Source organism: Calidris pugnax, unplaced genomic scaffold, assembly GCF_001431845.1.
Source record: "Calidris pugnax isolate Ruff unplaced genomic scaffold, ASM143184v1 scaffold76, whole genome shotgun sequence".
Lineage (NCBI taxonomy): Eukaryota > Metazoa > Chordata > Aves > Charadriiformes > Scolopacidae > Calidris > Calidris pugnax.
Window position 1 is genome coordinate 3,704,765 of NW_015090827.1, and position 27,923 is coordinate 3,732,687.

Sequence of the window (27,923 nt, forward strand, 5' to 3'; positions counted from 1 at the left end):
TGTTTCTTTTTTTTTTCCCTTTTTTTTTTTTTTTTTCTATTTTCCAGAGAGCTGTAGCACTGCCATTTGGCTGACTGGGTTGGTATCAGCTTTGGGTGGGTTATTACAGCAGCTGCAGCTTGTCTGAACCCAGAAGCCTGCTGGAGCCCGGCCAAACAATTGTAATTAGGAGCAAGCAGTCGGAGAATCCCGGCGGTGGCTCTCCACCACCTGGCTGCTTTTCAAGGCAAAGGAAACCCTCCGCTCCCCGAGTCCATCAGCTCCAGGAGATGCCAGGAGCTGGCACAAGGGGCAAGACAGACGGGCAGCCCAGCAAAGCTGCTGACCAGTTTGCTGACACAAATGGGTAAAACCCATGAAATAAAAACCGGTTGTCTAGTATAAATAGAGTTTGACTCCCTGAATAGACAAAAGGCCTGTGTTGGTTCACAAATATAGTGCTGTTTAACAGCATACGTGCTAGTATGACATCAATATTTGTAAAAATATGTTGATTGCATCAAAACCTTTCTTAAAACCCAGCAGAAGAACCAAAGAGGACGGCAATTTTGCACAAGGCGATCTGCCCCACCAAAAATATTTCAGAAAGAACCATTACTGTTACTGTAAAATAACACAGCATTTAATAATGTATAACTATTTCATAGATTCAGGTTCAACGGTCTTATTTCACTGTTCTTTTTCTAAGAGGTTGTAAATTTAATCTTCCTAACCCCTCTTTCATTTGTTAGAATGCACTAAGTACTAATGGGAATTACGGCAAAAAATGACTTTCTGCTTGTGTTCTTTATAAAGCATGAAGAATTGGCCATGACATTCAAAGTGCATGTATTTGATGTAACAATATCTTACATTCTGATAATAGGGTAGCTGTGAGTAATCACCACGTCCTACACAGGGATTAGCACCCCATGGAACTCGGGCTGTTACAGACTCTGTCTGTAATAGTAACATATTATAAAAATACCTCCTGTTAAGCTTAAAAGAGGAAAAGAGATAACGTAAAAAAATGTGTGCAATATTAACCCAGTCGTCACTTTATGTACGATTTCAATGTAATAAAAATTCAAGCGACACCTGCACTGTTTTTAAGAACTTTGCCAATAAGTGGTATTGCAATGTATATTTAAGTCAGGCCATTAATACAAACTTAAACTCTGCTGATTTGCATTAACTTTTCTTCTGTTTTCATTGAGGTAGAATAAACCAGCACAGGCAAAAATAAAGAATTTTGCAATAATTATGTACCTATGCACATCTCTTTTTTTTTTCCCTTCAAACACAATTTCTGCCATTGTACAAGTGTGTGTCTGCTTGGTGACTAGTTCTTTGTATCAGTGGAAGATGCAGAAGGGAGTTTATAACATAAAAGCAGGCAAAATGGAAAAAAAAACCAAACAGATGTTTATAGAAAATGTATAGAAAAAAACAATCATATTCAGAAAAAACACTACGTCCTTCTTGCAGCTGCTCTGCCAGCTCTTACATGTCCTCTATCAAAAAGAGATGCGTATAAATATTCAGTAAAACTGACTCTGGTCTGACTCCTTTTTGTTTTGTTTTGTTTTTTTCTTAGAAATCTGTCTACTAACACGCAATAGATAAAATTACCTTCTTGGCACGAAGATGGACATGGTGTCCAGTCACTGAATGGAGTCACAATACAGTCCTTCCTACAGGGAAGCAGACAAGGCCTCACCGTTTCTGGTCGGAGACTCTCAGGGCATCTGAAAAAAAAAAAACAACCAACCCCAAAAAAGAAGCGTTATCAAATAAACAATTATTCTGCAGTGAACTGGTGAATCATGAGAGGCACCGAATGCCTGCAGGCACATGAGGGGAGTGCTAGTTGCCCAGAATTCACCAGGATTGAGCTCAGAAATACAAACTGTTAGAATTTAAATACAGCTGGTGGAAGCAAGCCAAAACCAGTGCATACTAAACCTGGGCATTTAACTTAAAAAAATCACGATTCCTCACTCACCATTCCAGACTCTTTCCAGTGTTATTTTCATGTTTCAAAATAATTTTGAAGAAAAGCCATCTAGCTTACCTTAGCAAAATACATTTTTAGCTTTTCATAAATTTACCAGTAACATAGACTCTGGAAAGAGGCACGTTTACACTAAATAACATCATTAATCCAGGAACAAATAGGTATAAACTGGCCATGATTACGACAGACACCAGAGAAGGGATTGAAACTGCCAGATCAATGAGACTATAAAAGACTGTCAGAAAGGACAAAAAACCTTGCTTGTTTTAGGAACAGGCTTTATCAGCATATAAAAAGGACTGCTGGACGGCCACATATGGGACTCATTAACCCAGGTCATTTTCCCCCATTCTGTGTTCCTATTGTTTCATCAAGGACAAACAACTCTCTACGCTGCAATACTTGTTTTCAGAATGATGCAATAACTCTTGCAGAAGCACTGCAAATCTTTAAAATCATTTCAGAATTACTATTGCCCTGGGTGGACTGCCAGAGGAATATGTAAAGAGGTAAGAAAAACATCACTTCTACACTTTGGAGCTTTTGGCTCATAGCAGGAAAGATGTTACTATTAAGTAGCTTTTCCTCTTGTGGCTGCTGGGCATCTTGGACCAGTGAGATGGCACGAGTGTTATATTTGGATTGGATCAGATGGAGAAGCTTGGCCTGCATCAGGCATCTTTTTTGCGAAGCTGAAGGGAGCACAGGGAAGTCTGACCACAAGCTACCAAGAAAACGTGGTCTCCCTGGTCAGTGGAGAACTATGCCTGTGTTGCTATGGGAGGAAATGCTGGGGGAAAGGAGGAGAAAATTTGAGTTGCAGCTTTACAGGAACACATTCTTCAGCAATAACATTAATTTGCAATTTCTCTTAGTTGTGTCTGCATTTTTCTGTCAACTAACATAAACTTCTCAGGGTCTGATCCATTACTGAGAACTAGCACCAATTTCTTGGTGCCCTCTTATAATGAGATCCCCGCCTTTTCTCTCTTCTTCCTTAAAATATCAACATGAAAGGCCATGAAATATTATAGCTATAGCAACAGAAATCTTCATCACCTCTCCATAAGCTCTCTCTACTTTTTTAAGTCAAATTGTGCCTTGTTGCTATGTGGTTCATACAATCATGGGTGTATTATATATGGTCAGGTACACTTTAAAAACACATCTGCCACAAATCACACACATTGACTACAGTTTCAGAAATTTTCTCTAAAGTTAAAATTCAAAATGCTTCTGAAAAGTATTGAACATTGGCTTACTAATGGCTTTTCTCATAACAGAATTATAAGCATACACAACAGCCTGAATTATACACATTCACCATTTCATTTGAGAACTTCATCTTTCAGGAGCACCGAACATCACAATTCCTCTTCAGATCCTTGGGCAAGGCAATTAGTTCAATTAGAACACCATTTCTATCTTTTATATCGTTTGTATTTAGTATATGTGGCTTAAAGCGAAGTATTGATTTTTTTGCAGTCCTTACTCAAGGTCAAATTTAACAGAAGAGATACAAGCTGAAGTCTGTAACTTGTGAGGTAGATAAGGCCAATAATATTGATTGTATCATACCACAGTAATCCTTTTTATTAAGGGGAGTTTAAAACAAGGTTCCTATTTACATTTTCATGTTAAATGTCTGGCTCTTTATAAACGATTCTGTGATTTTAATGTGAGAATTTGGAGGATCAACCAAGACTTTTTTTCTCATTTCACAGGACTCATTTATGCTACAATAAAAGAGCGTTCCTGCCAAAAATTTAAGATCAAATCAAAGGCAGACACATTAACAGCAGATTTATAAAGGAAGATAAATCATGACATTTTTTTAAAATGTAAAATGAGTACCAAATAAAAGATATAATGGTAGCACAACTGAAAAGAACTGCAACTTAATGCAGATACACAACAATTTAGATTACTGAATGTGCCAGCATTATTCCCCATATTTCCATTTAAAGTAAATTAGGAATAAGTCTATCGCTGAATAAAGCAACAAATGGCAGGCACCATGCAAATATTTAGTGTGAGAATAGCTGCCTCATGAACTTTCTAAATGATCCTGCTATTAGCTCTTCTAGCTCTGAATCTGCCCTCAGTGGGATATTTACAGACTGCCAAACTGCATGAAGATATTATTGAATACATTTTACTAGCAGCTAACCTGTATTTAACCCTGATCATATATTAAATTGCAAAATTAAATCATTGGGCCAAAGCGACCTCTTAAAAAAAAACATGTATATGGGAAAAATGCCTCACAAAGGTTGTCAAACTAATGTTCAAACTAATGCCCTGTCAGAGCTGCACTACTCTTGACCTTCTTGGTCTACATAACACACTACTTGCTTGGAGGTACCACAAGGAACTTGGAAACAGAGCTGCACTGCACACCACACACACGCCTCATCAATTTTATCTCAACTTGACCTGATGATGGCCATGGGACATAAAACATTAGGGATATGGCTTAGTGGTGGTTTTGGCAGTGTTAGGTTGATGGTTGGACTTGAAGACCTTAAAGGTCCCTTTCAGCCTAGATGATTCTATTGCAAGGAACCAACTGGGTTGGTTCCTTGCAAAATCTCCACTGTAAATATCACCCATAATACAAGGAACCAACTGGGTTTGGCAGTCAGCTGTCAGCAAAATCTCCACTGTAAATATCACCCATAAAAATCAATAGTGAGAAAGGTATTTTATAGTTCTTCTGCAGCTTCAGTTTTGTATTTTTAAAAGATTAAATGTTCCCCCATGGGAACACAAAGATGAGAGTCTTTTCCTCTTTGCGTGTAGCCATTGGTGATGTAAATATAGAGCAGTAAAATCCAAAAATATTTACAGCATGAACATATTTTTTAAGATCTTTACTTTTTTGGGCCCACTTGTCCCACGTTGACTCTCACACAGATGACCTTTCTTGTCTGCATCCCCACAGAGCAGGTGGCCTCCCCGTTCCAGCTGGCCGAGGAGTTGAAGGCAGAGACAGAGGTATCCTCTATGCACTGTCCCCAGGGGCCAGTCTGCCAATGATACACAGTGCAAGAGTGTTCGTTACAGCTGCGCGTTTCCTGCAGGGCACTACTATTTGGGCACTGTATTCCTCCTGGAACAATAAAACAGGGCAAGAGTTCATGCAGTGGAAGGAAATAAAGTGCTTTATTTAAAAAAAAAGACACGCCCACCCCCTCCAACAATACTTTGAAATGTTAATAGTTATCAAAGTGCTTTATTTTAAAAAAAGACACACCCACCCCCTCCAACAATACTTTGAAATGTTAATAGTTATTTATTTTCACTTGGATTACACAAAAGAAACCTTGTTCCTTTTTCCTCTTCTTCATATGCCCAATATGGACTTTGACAAACTTCAGTCAACAGACCACACAGAACAGAATGTATGTAGACAGTAAATGTAAATGTGTGAAAAAAAGATGCCAAAATAATCGTTAACTTAGATAACCCACTGCTTTGGTGTGCTTGGAGTAACCTACAGACTTTTTATTTTGGGGTTCTCTACAAGAGACTGAGAGATGACATAAGGAGGCATGATGGCTGTGGGCAGAAGAAACGGTTAAATGTTCTAGTTATGCATGTGTAGAGACCACTGTTTATGTCTAAGTCACGGATCAATTAAAAAGATTTTTGGAGCTCTTGTCCTCACTCCCAGTGGATATTTATCCACACTACGCAATTACCAAAGAGGATGACACAGCTGGCAATTTCAAGTCCAGATTGAGATAACAAAGCCTGTGGCAGGTTAAAGATTAAAATGCATTCATGTGTCAATAATTGTGAAGAAAAGCTCAGACAATACTATCTTTGTTGTGTACGGTTTCAGATAGTATGTTTATTTTCTTATATTCAAGCACTTCAAAGCTAATCTGGGCTCCCAGTCCTCCACGAGTAACGAGGAGGCCTTTCCTACCAGACCTGACCAAAGGCTGCTAGGTGTCCATCCCTGTGAGCAGACAAGTCTGCTCCATCTCTGGTGTTACTAGATTTAAAAAAAAAAAGTAGGTTTAAGAATCAATTTAACCATTCATGGCCTACGCAGGAACAACAAGGACTCCTATCTGCAAGTGATGGAAAGCCAAGGAAAATGGAAATAACGTTTTAGTCTTTCCTAAAAGACAAGAGCAGTAAGAAAGATAACTGAAAGAGGTGCTTTTTATTAGTTGTCACAGATGAGCCATACAACGTTTTTCAACTAAAAAGAAAAATGTACACTCACACCAAGTACATGTCAGAGAATGTATTAATCTTTATATCCCATTGCCGAACTTTAGGTTGACTTCTGGCTCCACAGACATGCAAGAAGGAAGGGGATTCAAGCACTCATTGTTGAGAGAAATTAAACCAACAACTAAATGTAATCAAAGAAACAATGGATACTTCTACTACTCCAACTCAATTCTGTCAAGTATCACAAGTGCGAAAATACTTTATATCCCAAGGTGCTTTTATGGGATGTCTAGATCTGCAGCAAATGCGAGGAAAAAGCCATTCTCATGAAAACACAAGGACAAAATACAAATTCTCAAATTATTTCCATAGATATTTTTAACTTCTGACTTGAGGCTAAAAATATTGATGCAACTAAGCAACAGTAATCATCATATTAACTGAGATATCATGCCAAAGGCTAGTTAATCTTAAATTTTGCAAAGGGGGACTAGAAAAACCTAAAAACATGTGAATGTAATTAAATTACTAGAATTAAATTGTTTTTTGGCTCAGAATGCATGCAAGTCAAGTCTATCAGACTTGCTTAAAATATATGTCAGTATGCAAAGCATCAAGACAAAATATGTCATATGCATTTTCCTAAAAAGAGAAATAAAAAACCAAATGGTAAACCAAAATTATGGCTATGTAATAAATATGTAACAAGTTTCAAAAAGTTATTCAAGCGCATTCCTTCAAGAAATAAAAAAATGTTCCAGCTAACACCAGCAGATAGGAACATAAGGAATGAAATTAGGAATGTGAGTGTATTTTGAAGATGAAAAAAAAATAATCAAAGACAGTAAAGTTACAAATTATTTGGCACGGGAGAGAAGATCAATCCACATGAGCAGTTGAGATGTGTTCCCCCATTATAAGGGTTAAAAAAAGGAGAATTTAGAAGAGATAAGCAAGGTTACTAAAATAATTATTTCCATCTGATGTTAGCTCAAATAAACACATGGGAAATATTTAAGTAAATTCATAAATTAAAGGGGGTGTGTGTGGAAAGCAATGTTATGGAAAGCCATAACCACCAGTTCCTAAGGCATTTGAGAATAAAGTGACAACTTAGATTCAGTTTTGACAGCTATGCGAGAATGTATATTCAGGGAAAAACTGAGAATGACATTGACTTGTAAATGAAAAACACTGGGGCATGAATGTCTGCAGCTCAGTGGGAATCCAGTTCTGTTCAGACTAAACCAGTATTTAAAAAACTATACAAAGAATGAACAAAATGTGGAAATAATATTACTGAAATATCAAACAATTCTCACTAGTACCAAATCTTTGTAATATTAAAAAATACACTATTTTTTTTGTAGTGTGCTATTCTCTCCATTCCCTTGTGCTCCTTCAAATTAAAATAGGTACAGAAAAAGAAGAAGGGGATGGAAAACTGGCAGTTAGAGATGCCCTTTACCACATCTGCACAGGGGTAACAAGATCGGTGCTGCTTAACTTTAAAAGCATTTCACCAAAAGAGGACAGATTTGACAGGAATGTATACATTAATGAATATCACGGAAAAAAATAAAATAGACATTTAATTTTATCCGAATACATGAAAAAGGGACATAGAATACTAAATTCATTTTATATAATACATGATCAGATGGCTGTAAATAACTGCTTGGCAGTACTAAAAACAATAATTTCAAGGCACCAAAATCAGTGGTAGCTGAAGAGTTTCTTTTTGGTTCTGGATACTTAAGCAAAGCACACTTGGCAATGAAAAGCTGGCTTTACAGAGGGACCTGCATATTACTCATAGAATAGCAGCGATATTTTCCTTGAATGCTTTAACAGAATTGTCATATGCTTAGATTACTTTTCTGCCCAGTTTGGAGCTGGTAATGGGTAAGACAACTTGCTCTAAGATATTCAAGGATTGCATTTTATAAGTCTTTTTTATTTTGTGACACCGTCTTGATAACTTCCAAATTTCAAAGTGTTTAGTATTTTTAAAGCTTTTAGGATCACTTCAATTGATCATTTTGATATCACTCGTTTTACAAATGCATGTAATTTTATACATGTATTTCAAAACAGCTGGAATAATCTTAAAGTTTAAGAAAATGGGTGCAACTGAAGTGCCTTTTGCGATCTAGACCAGGTTCCTCAGTAACAAAAGTATGTGGCTTTTTATTCTTGTTTCAGCTGAAATTAGTGAAAACCCATGAAAATCCCCATCTTTCAGATGCTTGCAGATTTAATTACCAAGCAGTATTATTTCAAGCCAGAAAAACTAAAAAATTAAAACTAGGCAAGTATAAGAATTGTGAACACCTTAAAAAGCCCTAAGTATAACTCTTCTTTTGCAACTATGAAGTCAAAGTGCACTGGAATTTTAACAGGAATAAAATTTTAAGGCATATCAACCAAGATTTGCCTAGACTTGAGAAGAAACTCCTTTGATTCAGCTATTCCTTACACGTTCAGTAAATCAATCTTGCAGATATGTGAGAAGTGTGAGCTATTGGCTCCTGTCAAACAGAACACCTGATGAGATGGACAACTGATATTCGCTACTATCTAACTCAGTGATGTTTAATAGTCTGTGATATATGAGGTCACACTAAATAGTCCTTCTGGCTTTATACTTTGCTAATCCATGAACAGCCATAGTAAGACATTTCCATGCATATGCATCCTTGTCCTAAGAGAAAATTTCAAACAAAATCGTCCCTCACTGTAATTTTATTAAATTAAGCTTCTTAATCAGATTATTTTCTTCTTTGCATTTGACTTGTGTGGGATTTTTTTGCAATCTTTACTTTTCCAAAATCAGTATCAACCGCTTACTACTGATAAAACTTGGAATGTATCCACAATATTAGTGTTATGCTGTATGACACTGATTTATATAATCAATGCAGAATCAATCTGCATGTTTACTATTTACTAAAAAAATTAAGACTCATTTAGTACTTTTTAGTTTCAGGTCATGGCCTGTGTAAAGCAGTAAATTGCTAATTATATAAGATTTATTGTAAGCAGGAAATTTAAAAAATAACAGAAATATTAAGCAGGAAATAAAACAAAAATAGACAACCCCTACATTCAATAGAGATAGGCTGAACTGTATATGATCCTTTTACTAGACTTATGCAGAACAACTACATGATGTATCAGGTAACATCATTATGTCCTCTGCTGTCATTTTAAATTTTGACACAATGGCTTTCCTGAGTTTCTTACTGTACCATGAAGATGTATTTGACAGTGACACAAATGAGCTACCACTACAGGCAGGCTCACAAGACAGGCAAATTTATAAATCACCTTTCAAACATTCAAGCTGAGGACAATGATCTCAGAAAAGATATCAAAAATGGTTACGGTGACACCAGTTTCCACATGGAGTCATCTCACAAATCCACGGAAAGTCTTCATCTTGAGGAAAGACACTCCCCTCTCTCCCTCTCTCTCTCCATTGAATGGTAAGTTCAATAGAAAGTAAATAGCAAATAGTAAAAAGTAAGTAAATAAACCCATTCCAGATGTGCATATCCACACTGTGCTGGAGGCTCTGCATGGTTTGACCATGCAGAAGAGCTTCTGTTCTAATGAGGAAATACTGATGAAAGGGCGTACAGCCAAGGTCAGCTCCTGGCTCGAGCAGAAGCCAGCGTGATGCTAGAGGGGCAGTCATATCCCACAGCTCATTAGAAAACTTTGCCACTACTGTAATTTACACATGGCTTCCATTTTTCCTCTGAAGCTATTCTTGTTACTAAGGAATTATTATAATACTACTGAATTATTCCTATTCTAAGTCATCCAAGAAAATCGATTATACTGAGGCTGTTTCCTGGTGGCCAGTTATGCTAACTTGATGGTTTCTTCAAACCAATTCAACAGCATATATAGCTGGGAAGTAAAAAGAAAAATAAGGTCTCAAGTGTAAAATGAAATAGCTCTATCATGGACAGTCATCTGCCAACATTAAAAAGCAAAATGAGAGAATATAGTATTTTTTATTTCGAAGAGGAGAAAAATTGAACAATCACAGCAAATACTTCTATAGGAAGCCATCCGAGATCCAGATAAAAGAACCTATTTCATATGTATTTACAGACCCTCAGCAATTTCAACAGGATGTTCGTGTTTAAGTATCCCGATGAACAAGAATTAAGCATTTCAGATACTTTGAGGGGTTGCAATATGCCTTGTGTATGCAATGCCTGCAACACTTTGATCTTGCCAGGCTTGTAGATGGAATTCTCCATGGCTGGCAGGGGGATACGTGTGATCAAGGACTCACAGTGATAAACCTGGACCCCTTATGCCATCTTAGAAGTCAATTTTAGAGTTATTCATAGACTGGCAACAGCCTTGCACATTCTTTCATTAATTAATGTCCAATCCTGATATCTTAGGAATTGTGTATATTTATGTACAATATAGCTGACCTGTATTCTGAATAAAAACTCTCAAATATCATGGCTATGTTATATAGGAATTACTATGAAATGTTTTACCTAACCTGGTCTGTCTCTTGCACAAACAGTTCAAAGAAAGGTTCAAAAATCCAAAAGGGAACGCCTGTGGGACCAGTCACCTGTGCAGAACTGATAGCTATTTTCAGAACTCAGTTTTAATGTGTAAATGGAATTATTGATCTTACATTTATGAGACTTGGGATTTTTAGTAATATCTGATGTTTACAGAGTCTATCAACAACAATGGGCATTTTTATAAGCTCTGAACAGAACTGGGAACTGCATGTTTCCCCAGAAATGTTCATGAGGAGCTTCCTTTTTATATCAGCAGAATACAGACTTTCAGATACATGAATATATTCTGTGCCCCCAGAACATAAAATGACCTCCCAGCACCAACTACACAATCAGTCTTTCATGTTTTGGGAACACTGCTGATCCCTGTCATGCAATTCTGGAGGTGAAAAGTCACTCCGCTATCTGTCACGCAGCAAATGACTAAAAGGCATAAGAGACATATGAGGAGAAATATGACAATAACCCTAATTTCAGTCAAGCATAAAATATAAAAGCCAAACCAATACATTTTGAATATAACACAAGTAAAGGTGAAAACTACCTTCCAGCTAGAGTTGTAACGACATGCTAAGCCTTGGAAGGGTCTTTCATTTATTTATATACTTTTATTCTCTGGAGTTTGTACAGAGTGCAAAGGAGCGTGGTGTTGCAGATATCTGACCAAGATGTGAGGGAATTGCTATAAGCAAGGTAGACTTACCACCTTGTATGCTTAAAAAAAAAACACAGAATAACCTCATCTCAGAATAGTGATAAAGGGGCCAGGGTTTGAGCAAAGCTGAAGCACTACAACATCTGGGCAATGAGTTGGCTCCCCAGCAGTAATTGAGGGTTCTCTTCACTGCTGTGTGGTTTGAGACCTGTCAGTCTTCGTGATCACTCAGTGCTGCTTCTGATCATGGTGCAACAGACATAAATAAAATTCATACACATAAAATTCAAACTGTGCTTAACTGCTTTGCTCCATCCGCAGCCCTGTAAATTATCCCACGATATGTTTAAGTTCCAGAGTCAGAATAAAATGGGTACTTTTTAAAAAGAAGCATAATAAAGTGGAATCATTTTCTGAAGTAAGTTAGGTTTCCACTTCTGTGTTTGTCAGAATGCTAAATTTCTGTCTCTAGTAAAACTACATATGCATATGGAAAATCTATTATCCTGATCTACATGAAAATACAGATGCACATGAATATATGTTTATTTAAATTATCATCTGAAAGCAAGGCTCTGTGTTTCCCTCAAAATTAGTCTATTTAACACACAATAAAACAGGGACAACATAAACCCAATTTTGTTTCTAATTTGAAGAGCATTTCTAATTTGTTACACAGATCCATCTAATTTATTATTTGAATCACCAACTAAAATGAGTATGCTTTAGCAATGAAATTAACTGTGTTTACAAAGAGAGGAGTGTTTTGGCACCAAGCTGTGTGGTGCGGTGGACAGACTGGAGGAAGGGATGCCATCCAGAGGGACCTGGACAGGTTTGAGAGGTGGACCTGTGTGAACCTTATGAAGTCCAACAAGGCCAAGCACAAGGTCCCACACATTGGTCAGGGGAATCCCAAGCACAAATATAGGTTGGGCAGAGAATGGATTGAGACCAGCCTTGAGGAGATGGACTTGGGGGTGTTGGTTGACAAGATGCTCAACATGAGCCAGAGATGTGTGCTGGCAGCCCAGAAAGCCAACCACATCCTGGGCTCCATCAAAAGTGTGACCAGCAGGGTGAGGGAGGGGATTCTGCCCCTCTACTCTGCTCTAGTGAGACCACACCTGGAGTATTGCGTCCAACTCTGAGGCCCCCCAACATTAGTTACCGATGTGATCTAAGAAGCTAAAAAAGCCATTTGTTAGCACTTCAATCCATTAAAACTCTCATTTTTTCAGCATTCTTTCTTATATCCTTCCAAATTGGACCTAAATTATAGCTAGAATTACCAACAATCCTCTATAAATACCTTTCATAGGGCTCTGCATAAGATAAATCACCTGCCTTGTTTAATTTTAATATAAAAGAGGAAAACCATACATTTGAAATCAAAACGGTAACATTATGCAGAATAAAAAAAGAGCAACATTAACTGAAATAAGCAAAATAAAATCTCTTTAAAACGGCTTGAGGTACATTTGAATATTTGTCCTATATTAAAAAAAAAAAAAAACCACAACTCCGCCTCATAATTTGCTTCTGTTGATCAAGAAATGAGGTTGACATTGCAAAGAGAGTTGAGGATTCACACCCAAAGCAGAGCCACCTTACCTTCACCTGCGTAGGCCAGAATGGAGCGGGCGCGCATCTGCTTCCCTTCTGTGGTTTTGCCGGAGCAGGTGTGGGAGCAGGAGGACCATGAAGACCACGTGCTGAGCACACAGTCCTTGGGGCACGGAGCTTCGCAGACGACCGGGATGGGGTAGATAGCATCTCTGCACAGCTGTCTGTCAACCTCTTCTCCTGGGAAAGAAAAGGCCGGTAGCAGTCTATCATTTGTTAAATTAACTTAAAATGAGCAATCTCGTCCAGATGGGCACACAAAGAAATTAGATTCTGTCCTTCTATATAAACAAGGTAAATAGATTTTTTTATTAAAATGACTTGTCTCCTCTGCCTTGATTCTAGAAGAACATGCTTAAACCTAGTTTAATTTGATATTCTGCTGAAGGGAATGCCAGCCTGGGTGGTCTTTAAGCTTTCATTTTGTTAATACGTATTTGATTCCACAGAAAATCCTATTGTGAATAACAGAGTACATAATACACCTATAGAAAACTGTATACATGGAAATGCATGTACATTAATCACCTAATCTTCATCCATGTTTGTGGGAGAAAGAGAAAAGGGTCCTAACTTCCCTCTCAGCCAGTTTTACAGGCTACAATTCATCCTCTGAATTGCAGCTGTGCATCAAAATATGAAGAGTGTTGCAGAAAGCTGCAGAGTGTCTTGTTTCATTAGGAAGATCTTCATTTGTTAGCCCAGCCAGTAACACATCACTCTTTGTGTCACGGAATCAAAAAAGATCTATGCATTTGTATTCTGTCACATCAGTGTATATATTTCATTATAATAAAAAGATCCAGGCTGGTATAAATTGTTTAATGAAATACTAGCTAGTGTTAAAGTAGCAGGGCTGCTTTTGTTTTCAGTAAGAAAATCACGGGAGCATCGTGTCCATGTCCAGGATTCGTCTAACACCACTCTAATCACAAAGTGGTTAGTTTTGTAAGGTGACATATGATTTCCTGATCAAGTCAGTTACTATCCATTAAGTGAGGATTGAACAAATGACCACATATTCAGAGGTCAATAGGTCTCACCAGCAGTGGCAAAAGCCTCAGGATAAATCTTCACTTTGGAGCAGATGAGGGAAAAGAACCAAGGGGGAGACACGCAACCTCGACTGGACTGAACAGGAGTGTCTGTGGCATTTCACTTGCTATGACCCATCATGTCAACCCTTTTGTTTTAACAGCTAAAGTCAAGAAAACAGCGTTTCATCAAGATTTGCAATGAATGTAAGTCTTCGATACCATAAAGAAATTATTTCTAACATTTGTTAGAAATAATCATTAAATACTCCATAATTTAATGATAAAGACATAGGCCAGCGTTAATAACCACCACTTGGATTCTGAAAGCTAATTTAGTAAGCACTGTGAATGCTATAAATGAAGCCAAAGATCTATAAACGCTGCTTTACTCAAGCCTCAAATTAGTCTTTTATTGCTTAATAGAATAATAATAAAATAAATCAAAACACTAATCTAAACAAAAACTACATTTTTGTCATTCAAGCTTTACAGGGTCTTAAAATCTCTCAAATAAGAATCTCTGATACACTGAGTTCCTGAAAATAGGAGGTTCTTTAGTACTGGTGACATATCATGAGTCCCGGAATTATTAATGACCAAATTCTATATAAAAAGAGGAAAAGATGAGGGCCATCCATCTAATATTATATCCCTTTAACCAGTGTCAAATATTTTATTCATACAGAATCTTTAGGCACAACAGAACTGCAAACATCAATCTTCCTGGGCTCTGCTAACCAGGGGAAGTCCTGCAGCTCATGCTTTTAAAATAGCCTAAAGTAGTCATAATCATCTGCATTATAAAGACCTGTGAGATCAAGTCAGTCTCAATAGCTGTATTTTCCCATATTAAAAACAGAAATTTGAGCCGTGCCAAAAGCTTCACTGATCTCCCACATCAAATTCTGCTTCCCTCGTTGGACTCAAGTCTTTGCATCAATTGCTCCTTCTCTTGCATGGCAGGTCATCACGTCCTGACACCAGTGCAGGAGGGATTCCTGCCCGCTTCACTGGAACGGCACGTATCTGGGTTGAAGGACAAAGTTGAAGGACCAAGGCTGCAAACTTCTTTTCCAAAGAATAGAAAAAAAAAAAGCTAGAAAAAGGGGTGAACCTTACTCTCGCATTGTTCCATAGCCAGTGAAGACTCAATAAGGTAAACTACTAGGATACTTCTGTGCTTTGCAAGAAATACTATTACAATAAAGTAGGTATAGTGTAAACATGCAATACTTGTTTATTGCCTGCCAACCAAAGTGGTGTTAACTTGAAACTCAAGCTAAATTTGGGGTCACAATGAGAAACTGTTAAATTAGTTTCAGTCTGAGTTTATATTTCAAACAAAAAAACCCTTCACTCTCTCCCAAAATCCAAACCCTCTTTTATCTTTTGCTTTTACGGAGAAAATATTCTTGAAATATGTATCTTTCATAATAGCATTTAGTTTTTGTCAACTGTCCAATTCTTATCTGATGATTCAACGGCATAGATATGCAGTTGAAAAGATTCTTTTATAATGGGTACTTCTTACTTCAGGGAGATATTTCATTTCGACTAAATTGTTTCTGACATTTCACTAATGATTTTATGAACAACTTGACCTTTGTTGTCTTCCTCTTTAAAGTGCATAGTGTAGTCAACTACCAGGAACCACTCAACCATGTGCTGGGAACAACGCCAATGTAAAGACTGAAGCTACTTAGAAAAATTCCCATTTGAAAAAGTTTGTCATGTTTAGTCTAATATTTTTTTTTTTAACTTCATATATATACATTTACGTAGCGTAAGAATTGAAGACAGAACTCCACAAATATGAGTCAAAGGTCCCTGCCCTGAATTATTTATACACTAAGCAACAGAATGACAAAAAGTAAAAAACCAGGAAGATAAAATTATAATATTTCCATCAAGAAAACTCTTCACCCTCTATCTGTTGATTTGTTCATTAAAATCTAGAATATAGCAATAATCCCCATTCAGAAACAGCACCTTACATAGCTGAATGATATTTCTCTCTCATGCAACAGACGCACATTTTAAGCTAAATTATCCAAATTGCACTAAAGGGAGTTAACTGCAACTAGAAAAGACAGGAGGCAAAAGAAGTTTTCTTTTTCAAGGACTTGGAACATCAAAAACTCTTTAAACCTTTGCTGGGATTTTTACAGGCTAGTATCATCATTAAAGACCACCGAGGAGATAGTCTTTCAGATCCACATCTTCTCCTTGAACTGTTATAGGTGATCCTGCCAGACAATCAGCAAAGTGAGCCACTACATTAAAACCTCCTCGTGGCTGCCTTCTCGTTGTGAAGAACTTCTAGGACATGTGCACACACCAGGGCCGCTAGTGAACTACTGAACTATGTTATTACTTTAAAACAAATAAATAAACAAAAAAATCCCAAACCATCCAATCAAACAAATAACCCCAACCTACGGAATAGGCATTTTTTACATTTTTACAGATTAAAGGGAGGTAGCTTGTGTAGAGCATGCAGGAGGAACTGGCTAACTGTTCACAAGTATCAGACTGCATTCACATCACCATTTTTGTTTTATCTTATTCACAAAGCAGATATGGTGTCCATGAAAATTTGGTCTAGATGCTAAAGGTTGGGCTAGACTGCAGAAGACCTATGTTCTGTGTTTAATGTAGTTGAATCATGTCACCCCTTTATGTTTTTGCTTACTCATCTGTAAAATGTGTCTGATCCTTAAGTTCCTTGTAAAATGCTTTAAGATCTTTCCAATGGGAAGCATTCCCAGAGCTGGTATCACTAAAGAGACATGGCAAGGAAACCCTCTTGCTTATTGTGCATCTTTTAACACAATGCATGCTTCAGTGCACAGTGAAAAATTGCTGTCAAATTCTGACCTGCAGTAAATGAAAAGGCAAGTGCTTAACGGAGGGCAAAATTTTTTTTAAGCTTTAAATTGAACAGTAAAATCACTGCAAGATTCAATGAGGCATAGAGAACGACTGAAAAAAAATCAACATAAAATAAAAATGCTGCTGGGGTCCTATGGAATCAGGTAATGAAGGTTGTCTCAGTCCTGTACCTGGAAACCAGCTATAGTCTCTGAAAGGCTGAACTGTAACCTGATACAAAGAAAGTAAAAAATTGACAATCAATTCACAATAAATGGGATCGAATGCAGAGAGGGCATTGAATATTAATATTGAATTTTTTTTAAAAAAATGCCTGTGTAATCACTAAAGGACTGGAATATCACAGAGTAGTAAAATAAATCATATGTTTATATTTCAAAGTTCATAAAAGAGAGCAACTAAGCCTAAATGCTAAAACTGCAGATTTCAGACTTTGTACTGCTAAGTTTAATGTATTCCAATTTGCTAGCATATCTGTAATTCTAAGGAAAAAAAAGGCTCAGTTATGCCAATATCTTCTTTTTGTGGCTCCTGGTGGCCACATCTGCTTTTAAATACAACAGACCACAGGAAACGACAATGCATTTTTTAAGCCTGAATATTTAAAATGACAACGTAAAAACACAAAAGGATGGAAAGCACTGACAGCTCAAAGCACTGAGTGATCTGGATGTCCTGATTATACTTACTGGGGTATATACTGTGTTGTATGTATGTGACTCTACGAGCTATAGGCATTGCTTGCTCAGTGATGACACAGAAAGTGTCAGCTGATGACTGGGCACCTGAAATACTTGGTGTATTTCACTTTCTAAAGTGCTCTGTGTTTGTGTGTGAAGAAGGCCTTGTTCTTGTTCAGTTACCTTCAGTAATGTCTCTAAGCATGGAGGCTGCAGAAAAGAACATGCAGCTCATTCACACAATGTTAAAATCTGTGCGCTGTTCAGGTTGCCATTTACCGCTTCCTTCCTTCCCCGTGTAGAAAAACAATCAACAGGAAAGTATTGTGCTGCCTCCTGTATGGGCTGTAAAGGCTGAAATGGCCAACAAGACTGTTCTTTATCTTGAATTCTCATGCAGTTTCCCACACACATTCCTCTCACATGAGGACCTACACTTGTCCTTATGCTGACCCCCTTGTGAGCCTTCAACTGTGTTGAACGACCTTCTCAGATTGGCTCAGGAGCCAAAACTGCTGTGTGAACTCTGCCCATCAAGAGCAAAATATGCCTGTCTATATTCAAAACCCAATAAAACCACGTCTGTGGTATGTGCTTAGTCCTGCTTCTTGTACAGAAGTAACTTTAACCACTCTCCATACCCAAAGTTCATAAAGCATATGTTTATCCACAAAAAGTTTGTGCATGCTACAATTTGACAATTTTTGTGTCATTCCTGTAGGTACACGAAGATAGTTTGACTAGAAGAGGAGGAAATGCTTCTTTTTTGATTTTTAAAAATATTCTAACAATTCTGAAGTGCCTAAATGTCTGTTTAAATTATAACTCAGGGCAGAAAATAAGCAAGAAAATATCAGTCTAAAATGCGATTCCCTCAAAGTGACAAGAACGTCACAACTAGACTGTGAGAGTACAGAAAAAGCATTAATGAGTTTACTATTCAAAATAAAATTTAAAGAATAAAACCACTGAAATAAGAAAACCCCTGAAATAAGACAAAACATACAAATATGAATAGACACTAGACTTTCATTTGTAATAACCTTGTCTACACATTGGCTGATTCGTCTAATGCTGAATGGGCAGCTCTTCCCATTACAGAAAAGCTATCAAAATTATCACAAAACCATACATTTTTCAAATGCTAGGACACTTTACACCTGCTAATTAGCAAATAGTAATCAATCTCCAGGATAAACTAACTTTATCATTTCAATTTCTAATACTATTGCGTTTCTTTCAAATCACTAAGCAATTATCAGTTCCCAAAGTTCTCCACTAAAGGAGAAATCCCGACTGCAGAGCATGAACTGTCACAGCAAATTAGCTTTTCCTTCCAAACCACGGTGCTGCAGCAGTACTGCAGATTTTTCTTATTTTTTCAGTCATCAGAAGAGGCAGCAAACTATGTTGCTGAGGTCCATAATACTTTTCATTCCACTTCTGCCCTTTTGCATCTTGCCACCTGTTTTCCTCCAACCTCCTTACCTTACATCAACTTTATCAGAACTGCTGATTGGAAATTCAGTCTGAATATTACCACAACTGAATATTATTTTTCTTGGCAATTCTTTTTGTTTTGCTGTTTAGTTGTGTGGTTTTGTTGTTGTTTTTTTTTTCTTATACAAGAGGAACTCTCCAAGGAAAGCTGTCTTTCTCATAGCACGTGTCTCTAATTAAAATGCATACACAACTGTGAAAGGCTGACCCAGATTTTTCAGTAGGGAGAATTTAGAAGTTAATCTCTGAAAACCTAATCAAATAAGCCACAGAAAGGGGAAACAATAATATTTACATGCAATTCGTCATTTATCATCTTGTTTCACCCAACAATCTTAAGAGTATTTGGAGGGAAAAAAAACATCACAATGCAGCAGTATCTGACAATTTTTGACCAATTTTTGCTCTTGAATCAGTTCAATACTTGTATATAACAAATACTTTGATAGACATTAGGAAACTTTAAATGTTTTATTAATCCCAGCAGCCTTCATAACACCTTGACAGTGTTTATTCATATCTGCTCCAAAGATAAAGGCTGTCAGCGTAAGCTTTAATGTTAGTAAAATGGCAGTGTCCTTGAAAACAGTAGCAACACTATGTTGTTACCTTGGATGTAATCATTTTCTGTTCTAGTTCCTGAATGACCAGCTGTCAAAAAATCTCTCTGCATGAGGTAGGTTGACATATTTTTAACATTTTGAATAATTTTTAACCTCTCTAATTATTGAACATAAAACAACATTAACCTACAATTTATATTCTCTACTTCATTGGCTCTGAAGTTCTCCAATAAACACCATGTGAAAAGATGATGCTTTTTCCCCTTGTATTATTCTTACCAAGTGAAGTTTCTGCATTCATTTCTGTTGCTTAGGTGCCTCACTGGTAGTTCTGAGTGTTAAATCAGTTGCTAATTCCCTAATCACATGCCTTTCTCTCAATTGCTTTTGCTAAGTAGCATCTGCATTTAATTAAGTATGTCTTAATTAGTTGATGGTTAATATTCGTGAAGTCATTTTCTTCTAAGAAGCCTAAGTAGAAATGGCACTCATTTCAATGAAGAAAAATACACCAGTTTCTCACATCTGCTCATTATGCAAAAATGAAAGAAAGTTGGTCTAATAGTTTAATGATATGAAAACACTGTAGGATTGTAATCTGTTTGATTTGGAGATTTGTGTGTGAAAATTTACTGTGGTTTTGGTTTCAATGGAGACTTTCAAGTAGTATCATACAGCCTGTTCCTTACTAAATGAAAAATGATAACCATGATACCTCGGCCACTTATTCAAAAAGCATCATGAACCTCAAACACGGATGGATTATTTTATTTAAATTAGAAACTCACTAGCACATATACCTTCATCTTATTTACACGTTTACCATGAGTGCACACAAAAAACATTGGCATATAGAAAAGGCCACTGAGTACTCCCCTTTCACTGTGCAAATACTGGAAGATATGAATACCTTTTAAAATATAATCCTAAATTTTAAAATGTGGCTTTGGCTTTTGTTTAAGCAAACATTTACAATGAAAAATGACTGATGATGGCAGGAACAAGCACTATACAAAAGGAAAACAGCTGGAGCTTAGAAATTTACCATATCCAGTGTTTTTCAAATCAAAGATAATAGCATGTCAACATACCGAAGCAAAAATCATGATCTTTTTAAGATTTTCTATTCCTTAAGGAGAGGAAACACCACGTTTTACATGCAATAATGTCTTGTTGATGACTATGTGCAATTTTCCTCATGTATTCACTTTATGGGAAAGGAAATTTTGATGAGTGGGAAGATAGTGGCTTCAAGAACACCCACATTCATGCAGAAATCTAATTCCAACTATAGCACCCGAGTGCTTCTGCTCCTTCTCTTCAACCAAACCAGAAAGAAATCCAGTTCAGGATTCCTTAATGCATCAGGTAAAAGTAAGGCTTTGCACCATATACAGAACAGTTACAGGAATTATCAAATCCAAAATAACACGGTAAAAATAAGGCTTTGCACCATATACAGAACAATTACAGGAATTATCAAATCCAAAATAACACTCTTTACTTTGAAATAATGGCAACCATAAGGGGACAAGACTGAAACAAAAATGAAGAACATATTTTAAAGATGTATATTTCCTTCTAAAACCGCTGCAGGTGGGAAGCGTCTTTGGATGTTCTTTGGATACAATATAGTAAAATTAATGAACTCACACCTTCAGATATGATATTAATGCTTCCAGTAATTTCATTTTCATGTCTGGTAATAGAAGAACATATGTACCTCCATTTATATTAGAGTCATCTATCAGGATTACAGTCATGTAGCTACAGCCTAAGTTTGACAGAGGAAAATAAAAACAGGGAAAGGAATAGCATTTCTTTATCCAAATAATATTTTTTCAATGTAAAATGCAGGTGGGAAGCGTCTTTGGATGTTCTTTGGATACAAGTGGGTAAAATTAATGAACTCACACCTTTCAGGTGGATGTTCTTTGGATACAAGTGGGTAAAATTAATGAACTCACACCTTCAGATATGATATTAATGCTTCCAGTAATTTCATTTTCATGTCTGGTAATAGAAGAACATATGTACCTCCATTTATATTAGAGTCATCTATCAGGATTACAGTCATGTAGCTACAGCCTAAGTTTGACAGAGGAAAATAAAAACAGGGAAAGGAATAGCATTTCTTTATCCAAATAATATTTTTTCAATGTAAAATGCAGTGCAATCTGTCATATAAGTAGGAAGGCCAAAAGAAACAACAGTATGAAAAAATAATATTCCATAACTATGTTAAGTCAGAAATATACAGTAACCTGAGGTATTTGGCTGGGGAAAAAAAAACACCTTCTTTTTTTCCTTTAAACCATGAACTTCTTATTTATATTTCAATTTTTTACTCTATGAGTATGAGAAAACTGGAAGAAACTTTTCTGCTCTCTTTGTCATCTGAACAAGAACATTTTCTGATAGCCACTTTCAAACTTACCTCTCATTCCTTTATACCCTCTCTAGTTTTTCACTATTCTTTGCTAGACTTACTCAGGTTGAAAAACTAAATTACATACATTTCACCCAGAGAATATGGGAAAAGTTTTCCAATTCTCCCTGTATTTATTTACATAGTTTTGTAAATGGCAACCACAGTATCTGTTCCCCCAAGGATACAGCATTCACTTGGGTTACCTGTGAAGCTCCTGATTAAAAAATAATAATAAAAATAATAAAATATATATATACACGCATTGGGTCAGTTCCTTCACTATACACAGAGAGGCACACTGAGGATGTCTTGCAGCACCAACTATGGCATAACAAGTAACACAGCCTTTTTATCTCCAACCAAACACTGTAAGTGACTGCTTATTTTGTATTATGCATCAAAGACTAATGGAAAATTCTTCTTGCAGAGGATACCTTCTTTGAATTTTGACTACTTCTAGTGCCACTGAATATCCAGCATGAAGGAGGTTGTATCGGAACTATTAGTGATAATGTGTTACTGAAAAAGACCCATCTAAATAGGAATACTGAAGAATTAATCCAAATTAATTAAATGGGACTTTGAAGGAGATTAGTTAAACTGTATTAACATTTCATATGGCCCTCCTTATTCAGAAAGAAAGAAATAGAATTAAGGCCACCTTAATTCTGAATAAGAAGATTCACATAATGTTTAATATAGTTTAACTAATATTATTTTTGCAGCTAATTTGGATCAACTTTCCTGAGTGTGCAGACAAGACAAACTAAACAAAAACTTGATGCCTTTAGCCAAAAATCTGCTATGCTTTAACCTCATGACATAGTAGACTTGTACCACAGAATTAGTAGTCCAATATTTCTAATAAAAACCCCAGCAGAGTACCTACAAATTGCCTAACCATAGGAGTAAGATTTTCCTACTGCTTGACAGGTAGTTGAAGCATTTTCATGGTTCATTTGCTAATGTAGCCTTACTGAGAACAATAAGGAACAGAGAATACAAGTGTATTGATCATAACCAGGCGCAGTTGCCTTCTAGTGTCAAATAAGCCAATCAAACGTCATCTTGATATGAAGGAAAAAGTAAGTTTGATGAGAGGCTACGGTCCTATTGAGAATAAAATCAATATTAGTCATGGGACCAAGTGGGATCAATATGTCAGACCAATAGGCCATTTTAAGCAGAATGGGGAAAGGAAGGGAAAAGTGCTGACAGAGCTATAAGGAAACGAGAAGACACAGTGCAAATCTGGAGGGTGAGGTCACTCAAAAATTCACAGTGTATTTCTAAGAACACTTGGTAAAAGCACCAACTCACCTTAAAAAGGTATCATTGATCCCAAGATCAACCAGACATTCTCACAAACTTTTCTCAATCAAGTCACAATTTATTCAGTGATAAAAAGATGTAAAAGTATGGCTTCAAAAATAAAATAAAAGAAAATTCTTTCTCCATTTTTTTTTAAATGTCACAGAAACTTTTTTGTGCTTAACAGTGAAAAAACTTCCTTTGACAGACTTTAGAAATATTTGGAGAGTAGTTTTTGACATTGGTAATAATAGGATTTAAATACACGGATTTGAAAATGCAACTTGTATCTATTTTAGCACTGAACTATGTCTTTTTGTTTATTTCAAAACCAAGATGTTTTATTAATCACTGGGAATTACATTACTATTTTTTACTACTGGGTATGCTCACCAAATTTTTAAACTCACCAGATATGGGCAAGGTTTCACAGGTATTTTTTTGTAACTACTATTTTAGACATTTCTCTCTCCCCTCCAATAAGCCAAAATTAAGTGGAGAATAAGTCCGGGAAGGGCAATGGAATGTCATCAATTTCAAACAAGTTTGATTAGAAATTATAATTCTGATGTGCTGATTTGAGCCAGGTTAACATTCAGGCATATGTTAGGAATTGAAGTATAATGAGGAAATAATAGGCAAGACTACAAAAAAACAGCATAAAACCAACATGACAGCTCCACTAACATCAGCAGAATGACAGTACTCACCACAGCCAACCTGCTCAACAGTTCCCTGCACTGAGGTGCTAATCAGCATATTTTAAACAGCTGCCTTAAATGGCCTGGTTTTCAAGACACACTAAGTACCCATAACTTTCATGAACTTCAAGCTTCTCATTTTCTGCATAAATATGACTTTTAGAGGATAACTTTATCAATTTAAGCTCAGAAGTTCACGAAGTTGCCTCATAAATTGATCCATAAAAACTCCAGCACTGCAGTTTCATCACTAAGTATTTCCCTAGAATTTGGCCACCAACACTTTAATGTTATTCCTCTCTAATGCAAGAGTGTAACCCACAGCTGAAGAGAATGACTAATGACATGCAGCTGACAAAATACTGGATGAATTTTTCAGTTTCTCAATTACGTAATATTTCACTACTATAAAGTGAATTTGCAGCAAGTTTACACTGTTCATTCACAAATACCTGATACCTCTTGCCACACAAATAAACCTTTAACTCAAAAGAGATTTTAAGAGAATAAGAAAAAAAAAATATAGTAAAAGATGATTGCAAACATTTTCTTTGCATTATTCATCCAGCCACAGCTAGTAAAGAGTTGTCACTCTATATGTAATCTGACAGCTCAATTCAATCATAGTTAAAACACAGGACCCAAGAGGTGTAAAAGAGATCACTGCTTCTGTCATGTTTACACATTTCTGAGAAACAGTTTTATAATTAATTTCATGGATGCTTCTGTCCGTGTCCTACTACTGGCAGATAAAATGCAGTCTTTGGAGAACATCCTTTTATCCATCTTGCAATGAATATCTTCTCATCATTACAAGTGGAAGGCACAGCATGCCTTCAGGGAGCTCAGGCTGTGAATTAATCTTGTCTTTTGGAAACATTTTCATAACTGATTCCTCTCTAGCAGACTAAAACTAACCCATCCTTTTGACTTTTCCTTTTTTGCAGCCTCTCAGTATATGGATTCAGAGAAAGAGCTCTCAGGAAAGCAGCCAGAGGTAAGCACCACCGTGTTTCATAAACCTATGCTAAATTAAGGATATACAATCACATTGTCACATAACAAACACAAAAGTAGCAGGAACACATCTGCTAGTATAGACACATTATAACTTTTCTACTTCCTTCATAAGTTATACAAGCTAATGACCTAAAGTCACAGAAATCTGACACATTTCACTGCAGATTTGCACCTAGGCAGAGAAATCAGCTGTAACACAGAAATAAGGCTCCCTTCCCTACTAGGGGTACATCACTGTTTTTCTAGAAGCCTCCCACAAGATTTAAGAAGCTAGCATTATTCTAGCTAGCATTATTCTTCTTTTTCTCCTCTTAAAAAAAAAACCAAAACATATACACATATATCTCCATTCTGAGTCATTCAGAACAAGAGACTTGAGTTAGTTTCTACTTAGTATCTTTTCTCTGGAAAACACTAATGCAGCAATTTGCTACTTTTAAAATACTATCAGTACCAATAAAGGAGGTCTCAAATCAGTAAAATTAAAACCAAACATCTGATAATTCCTAGGGCAAGATTTACATAGCTAATCCACAAATTACCCCCCAAATTATGTCAAGAAACCAAACAGTAGTAAATGCCAGAATTAAAGTTGCCTTTGTATAATGCAGTTCTTTAAATTGCAAAATCACAGGCTTATTATTTTTCCACTGGGTCCCTTCCTCCTTCGGTTCACAGATTGGAAACTCCTTAATGAGTAACTATTTGGTATTTTTAGTTTTATTCTCTTTGTTCAAGGCATGAGCCTATGTTTTATTTACTACACATTAATTAAAAGTGTTATTAAAACAGAATTGGTAATTTTTCTAAGATCTTACTGCCATGGCTAGCAACCACCACTAGTACATTTATTTTCAAAACACTCAAGATGTGACAGGTCAGTATTATTTGTATTTTGCTGATGCTGAACAAAAGCCGAGCAAAATTAAACCCTGTAGAATGAGACAACTAAGGCTCGTTGTCTCAAAGACAAAGCCTTCATTACTACAAAATGCCCAGTTAATCCCCAAAGGAGGTATATCCATTTCACAAATAAGTAGCAGGTTCTGTGGGGAAAATGTTATGAAGGCACAATTAAATAATTAAAGACTTCCATCTGATACATTCACATAAGGACCAGACAAACAACCTTAATTTCCTAATGTTTGAGGGCTTGGCTTTGCAACTTGAGAGACTTAATTTTTGACGCAATATTTCTTTTCGATTTTCTAGTTTAAAACAGAAGCCAAATGCAAAATAGCATTTCTGCCATGGGTTTTACACTGGCTCTGGACACTTAGTGCTCTGCTGGGTGACCTCATGGGGACAAAAGCAGGAGCAGACTATAATGAGCTGCGTTTCAGCTCTAGAAGTGATGAGTTTCCTTCTCTCTCCCACTTCTCTGGCTTCTTATCCAGCCTTATTTTCTCCAGACACTAATCCCAGTCTGTCACCTTGTCCCTTTCACCCAGCCCTGCCAAGTTCTCTACGGCTTGTCAAATCCTCGCTTGAGTTGACCATCACTAGATTGAATCCCTCCCCAAATTCGTTCCTAATCCCTGCCATCTAAAGGCATTTATAACTTCCTTGAGTTCCTTACTTGCTCTCAGTAAGCTGTCCTGGAGGAAACTGAGGTCAAATCCTACCTTTTCCCAGCTGTTCACTTCATTGCTTGGTCAGTTCCACTTTCTTCCTCTTCACTGCCATCCCCCTTTTCAACAAAACCTGGATACAAATCTATTCCATCTGCAAAGGGTCTGGGACTCTACGTAGCTGAAAACTCTGCCAAAAGCTACCTGCACCACAAAACCTTCCAACAGATGACTGGGAACACTGGAGAGGCTGGGATGCTCAGCTGTTTGCTCTGATTTGGAGTAATCATTGTGGCCGAATACACTTTACTCCTAGTTGGAAGTTTTCTTGGGTATTCAGTGGAGATGGTGCTTGTGCAGTGCATTGCAAAATGACACAGATTATCTCAAGGCTCTGTAAACTGCCACCAGAACGGTCATCTTGTGAAATCAAATATTTCTTGGCAGATAAAAGTGGATTTACATTAATCGGTACTCAGCACAAATTATGGTCTGAAAGAAAGGTCTGACAATGAGCTGCTTAAAGCTGGAAGTACTGAGAAAATTTCCTATTTATTCTGGCTCAACGTGACTGGATAATGAAGATGTTTTAATTGTCACCATTTATCAACACACCAGTTTCACAGTTTTGAAGTTGGATAACATTTATCAAGAAAATTTACCGTTACTGTACAGGTTGTCAGAAAATATAACAAGGCCCGTGCAACCTTTTGCTCTTGGATGGAAAATTGACTCCCATCAAATCTAATGAGAGGATACTGTCCTAGAACATTTTATCATAAAGATTAATGATTAGTGCTGTGTAATACAAACTTCCAAGAAGTAGTATTTAACTTATAAATATGTGACACTATTATTATAAATAACATTATTAAATGTAACGTTATCTCTTCTGAACATGTTTTATCAGAATATTTAAAGTATTTTCTGAGTAGTATTTATTTTATAAATATGTGACATTATTATTATATACAACATTTTTAAATGTAACATTATCTCTTCTGAACGTGTTTTATCAGAATATTTAAAGTATTTTCTGAGTCTGGTCTAGGGAGTTAACACGACACACAAATCCAAAACCAAAGTTCAACATTGGGTTTATGTCCTGCTTTCAGCTGGGAGAGAATTACTTTTTTTCCTAGTAGCTGCTGTGCTTTTTATTTAGAATGAGAATAATGTTGGTA

At 36.6% G+C, this 27,923-nt stretch overlaps 1 protein-coding gene across 1 annotated transcript in view; it reads right to left on the reverse strand.

The window, feature by feature from the left end:
* THSD7A (thrombospondin type 1 domain containing 7A) overlaps positions 1 to 27,923 on the reverse strand; it is a 133,303-nt gene that overhangs the window by 61,892 nt on the left and 43,488 nt on the right. Inside the window, exons 9-11 of the mRNA XM_014940238.1 lie at positions 13,022 to 13,213; positions 4,874 to 5,108; positions 1,612 to 1,727 (exon numbers count right to left, since the gene is read on the reverse strand). Of these exons, the coding sequence (XP_014795724.1) occupies positions 1,612 to 1,727; positions 4,874 to 5,108; positions 13,022 to 13,213 (543 nt within the window). The remainder of the gene's footprint in view (positions 1 to 1,611; positions 1,728 to 4,873; positions 5,109 to 13,021; positions 13,214 to 27,923) is intronic.